Source organism: Mastomys coucha, unplaced genomic scaffold (assembly GCF_008632895.1).
Source record: "Mastomys coucha isolate ucsf_1 unplaced genomic scaffold, UCSF_Mcou_1 pScaffold5, whole genome shotgun sequence".
Classification (NCBI taxonomy): Eukaryota; Metazoa; Chordata; class Mammalia; order Rodentia; family Muridae; genus Mastomys; species Mastomys coucha.
Window position 1 is genome coordinate 116,052,130 of NW_022196911.1, and position 5,156 is coordinate 116,057,285.

Below are 5,156 nucleotides of genomic sequence, written 5' to 3' on the forward strand. Positions count from 1 at the left end.
CATAATCAGTCCGCCCTGTACACAGTATACTTGGATCAGTAGACTGACACATGTTCCATGATGTCATGTGAGCACTACAGATCTGTATGTGTGTGTTGTCATCAGACAGGCATAGGTCAGTTGAACTTGTGGATAAGTGTGTCATCACAAGGGAAGTAGAATGAGCTCAAGACAGAAACGGGGGAATGTGCCTATGATGTGGCATTTAGATTCCGTAATGCACATGGGTGACCCTGTTCCTCTTTCAGGCCTTAAACAGATGCCAGCTGAGACACATCATTGCCCTCTGGCAGTTCCTATCTGCGCATAAGTCAGAACAGCGGCTGCGACTGAAGAAAGTGAGTCTCACCTCTGCTTTCCACTGTGGAGGCGGCGGCAGCCCTCTTCCCAGGTCTTACTGTGTCACGTGCCCATCCTTCGTTTCAGGAGCTATTTCGGGAAATTGATGTGAAGTACAAAGTGGACCTCAGTACAGAGCACAAAAGCCTCCTCAGCACGTTCCTGAATGAGGCATGCCTAGACACCTTCCTCCTGGAGCTCCACGAGATGATTGTGCTGAAACTCAGGGGCCCGGAGACTGAGAGCAGCTTCAACCCCAATTGGCGGTACGGCATTGTACAACTGCTGGCAGAATGTCCTATTGTTGGTGGCTTTCCCTAGGCTTGAAGATAGTCCTGCCTTATCCAAGATCCTTTTTCTGTTAACTTTCCATGCCTTTGGTTTGCTTTGGGTTTCAGGTTTTTTGTTTGTTTGTTTGTTTTGTTTTTTGTTGTTGTTGTTGGTGGTGGTTTGGTTTTTCAAGACAGGGTTTCTCTGTGCAGCCCTGGCTGTCCTGGAATTCACTCACTCACTTTTTAGACCAGGCTGGCCTGGAACTCAGAAATCTGCCTCCCAAGTGCTAGAGTTAAAGGCATGCACCACCACTGCCTTGCTTGGTTTTCAGTTTTTCAAGACAGAATTTCTCTGTGTAGCTCTGACGTCCTGGAACTCACTCTAGATCAGGCTAGCCTCAAACTCCGAGATCTGCCTCTGCCCTGTCTCTCTGCCTCTCCTGGGATAAAAGGTGTGCACCACCACAGTAGGCTTCTTTGGTGTGAGTTTTCTATTTGATTTTAATCTTTATGATTAAAAGAAAAGAGAGTCAGAGGTTAGGGAAATGGCCCAGTAGGTAAGAGTACGTGCTGTACAAGTGTGTGGTCTTATGTTTAGATCCCAGGCACCCACAGCAAACCCTGAGTGTGGCTCCATATGCCTGCAACCTCAGCCCTAGGTATATGGTGTGGACAACAGGCAGATTCTGGGAGTTTACTGGCCAGCTGACAAAAACAAAAGCAAGTTCCAGGGTCCAGTAAGACCTGTCTCAAAGAAATAAGGTCCAAGGTGATGGAGTAAGACATAAAATGTCACCCTTAAAGAAATAAGATCCAAGGTGATGGAGTAAGACATAAAATGTCACCCTTAGGCTTCTGGACACACATGGACAAACATGTGTACACATGTAACATACCACACACACAAAAAGGCAAGCAATCATTAGGAAGACTGGGGATATAGCTCACTGGTAGAGTGTACACCTCACATACAAAGAGCCCTGGGTTCATTCCTCAGTTCTGCATAAATGGGGCATAGTGACACATACCTATCATCCCAGCACTCAGGAGGTTAGGACACAGCTCATCATCAGCTACACAGCAAGTTTGAGGCCAGTCTTTGGGCCACATGAAAATAACAAGTAGACTTATGTAAATAAACGTTCACTTTAAAGTTGATAACAAAAGCCACACCAGTGTGTAAAGGCACACATTTAGCCATCTCTTCCAAGTGTGTCAGTCTAGTAGCCCAACACCAACACCAGCGTGGTGTCCTGCTCATCACTACATCCCTACTCTGGAGCACTTAATAACTGGGCACATTTTACACTCATCAGCTGTTTGTGTGTGATGCACTGGATTGCCTCTTGATAGTTTTTGTTTATTTGGGGGAGAGCTGCTTATCTTACTTTTAATTTTTATTATATGTATTTGTGTGTTCTGCCTGCATATATATCTGTCAACACTTATGTTGATATATGCAGAATATGTCTGATTCCCAGGGGAGGTCAGAAAAGGGATCTGGTCCCCTGGAACTGGAGCTATAGAGATGGTATAAGTCACCAAGCAGGCACTGAGAATTATTCCCAAGCTCTATGAAGAGGAGCCAGAGCTTGTAACTCCCAAGTCTTCTCTCCAGCCCTGGCTATTTCGAGCTCTTAGTTTTATGAAGTAAAGTCTGATAATTTTTCTTAAAAAGTGTCTACAGGGAAAAATACAAGCAAAGAGTCTGATTTATCATGTCCTCTGAAGCCAGGTGGTAGTTGTGCACTAGGGAGGCAGAGGCAAGCAGAGCTCTGTGAGTTCAAGACCAGCTTAGTCTACAATAATAAGTGCCAGGACACCTAGGGCTATACAGAGAAACCCTGTCTTGAAAAAACAAACCAAAATACAACAGCCCTTGGGCCTGGGCTCCCAGCCAGCACAGGAGTCAGCCCTTGGCTGACCTGAGGTTCTCAGCATGTATGGTCTTGGCAGGCATCTTGGTACTCTTGAACCAGAAAGCACAACTACAGCTGGGCTGTGATGTTTCAAAAACTCTCTCTTGTTCCTTGATTTCACAGGCTCATGGAAACTCTAGTAACCTACATGGATATTAAAGGCAGTGTCATCCCTCTCGAGGTGGAGTCCCAGTTCCCAGAAAAGATCATGATGTCCAGCTGCATCCCAGTGTGGAAAGCAGCTGCCATGCGCAAGTGGGAGCGTCAATCAAGGTAGAGCAGCTCAGCCTTCAAACCCAGGGGGAAGGAAAGTCTTCACCCCCCTCCACAGCTCCCGGTATGCGCTGTGGCTTTTGTGTGAAGGAAAGTGTGGGCACAGACTGGCTTCAAGGCCTACACGCACCCTACAATGTGATAGCTTTTTGAAAGCCAAGCTGTTTCTGGAACACGTGCCTATTCCAAAATTTCCTTAAGTATGATGAAAGGAGACTGTCAACCAACTGCCTTACGAACATTCCAGAAGGAACAAGAGAACTGCAGTAAGGGCGCATCTGGTCCTTACCTCAATAAGGCAATCCAACACTGATCCAATGCCAGCCTCTTACCTCATAGACCATGGCCACCACTTTACTGCAGAGAGAAAAAACTCAGGGTAGTCAATTTTATTTTATTCTTTTACTTATGTATAGAAGAATCTCAGTTTATTCTTTCTTCTAGTCCCTTATTTCTAAATAGTATACACATATCTCTTGGTTTGCAAGATGTATGAAAATTGCCACACTAACCCAAGGAAATCCAAGGTGCTGATAAAAGCTGTAAAGCCTCATGAACAACCCGCCATGCCAACCCGCCATGAGTCACTGCCAAGCTGAGAACACTGAGAACACTGGACAGAGTGAAGGAGGAGGAGTACACTGGAGAGCCGGAACTAGAGTGGGGTACTTGCCTACCATAGCAAAGCCCTGGGTTCTCTCCCTCCCCAGCACTGCAAGTGGGAATAGGGACAGACAAACAAAGCACTTTGCTGTCCTCATGTCTTGAGATTTCAAATGAAGATGTGTTAGTGTAAGCACTGATGAGAGGTATTAGGGAGCTGGGAACGTGGCTCAGGCAGAGCCCTTGTCTAGCATCTGTGGTGCCCTAAAATCGAGTTCCGAGCACTGTTAAAAAGAAAGGTATTAGGAAGTACCATGGAGAGTTGCTGATTGTGTAGCTGTCCAATAAGCATGCAATGTGATCTTAGCTTCCCTGAGCACACAAATACCTGGCTCTTTCTTTGGAGCCAATGCCGAGTACAAGCCAGTTAAATAGAAAGCAGAAAAAGAGCTCCCCTCCCCCCACACACAGCCTCCTTCCTCCTATGTCACCATAATCACCTTTGGTTCCCTCGATCCCTCTGGACTGACCTTTTCCTGGCAGCTCACCACCATCCGCAGTGGTGTAAGAAGAGCCAGTGTTTACAAGTTGGAAGTCATTTCCTTCACAGACTCGATAAACTTGAACTCTAGGGCCTATGTACTTTGTGCATCCATGGATTCCGCCCTACCAGCAGGAGGTGCGTCCGAAACCATGCACTGACATTTCCCTCAAGTCTGGTGTGGGGACTAGACCCTGGCAGTAGCTCATTTCAGACTCTGCACTTACAGCAGTGGTGATCTTTTGTTCTAAACTATGAGAGTAGCTGTCCTCAGATGTCTGCCTCCCAGGTCTTTAGGGGTGCATAGCTTAAAGAACTTGGCCTTGGAACTCTGGGATCCATCAGAGGGCAGCTCAGCCCCACACTTCTTGCTGTAAGGCCCTTTTTGGCTTTGGACTAGGCATTATTTTTCTGTCATGAAGAATTTTTAATTAAGATGTTTCATTTTGTATGCTATGCTTTTAAAGTCATAACTGTGTAGTGTTACCCACTGTGTCTACAAAATGCATGGATCTAATGCTGGCAAAGCAAACTACATTATGTTTACCATACCTATTTTAATAAACTTGACCTTCACAGCCAAGAGTCCTGTTTGGGCTGGGGAGAGATGGCTCAGTGACTAAGGACACTTGCTGCCAAGCCTGACACCTTGAGTTCAATCCTTGGGACCCATGTGGTGACTTGTATGCCCATGCACAAGTACACGTGCGCACACACAGTTTCTTTTGACATGGCTTTGGTTTTCTGTGGCAGTACTCCTGCTGTAGTGTCCAGCAAGGTTAAGAACAAAGCCTACACTCTAGCTTAGCACATGGGGTGATGCGGACTCTTGCTTAGGATAGAGACAGTGCTGTTCAGGGTTGTCTGCCAGAAGAGCCTCCCTGAAAATATCTACCAGCAAATGAAAATGAGCTGACTTCAGTGAACTGGGCTGTGAATGAGGAAGCCCCTTGGGAACAGGAAATAAAGGCAGGGAAGTGAAGCACTAATCCAAATTCCATGCCTTTCCTAAACCATTGTAAGATTTGTTATTTGTTAGCTGCAGTAGCCATGAGCTTCTTCAGCTAACAGAAAGTTCTGGTGATGAACAGTCGCCACATAGGAAGCGGTGGCTCAGAGGGCTCAGCCAGGACACACAGTGACCCAAGTCTGGGTGCTCCAAGTGCACCAGGTATGAGCAAGAACATCTCACATGCTGTTGTGTAACTT

The 5,156-nt window shown here is 46.3% G+C and overlaps 1 protein-coding gene across 1 annotated transcript in view; it reads left to right on the forward strand.

Annotated features, from left to right (window-relative positions):
- The window catches only part of Rnf213 (ring finger protein 213), a 110,078-nt gene extending 105,553 nt beyond the window's left edge, over nucleotides 1–4,525 (forward strand). The window contains 4 exon segments of the mRNA XM_031354095.1: nucleotides 152–231; nucleotides 233–338; nucleotides 427–605; nucleotides 2,654–4,525. Coding sequence (XP_031209955.1) covers nucleotides 152–231; nucleotides 233–338; nucleotides 427–605; nucleotides 2,654–2,807 — 519 coding nt within the window. The 3' untranslated portion in view covers nucleotides 2,808–4,525.
- Nucleotides 4,526–5,156: the final 631 nt, after the last annotated feature.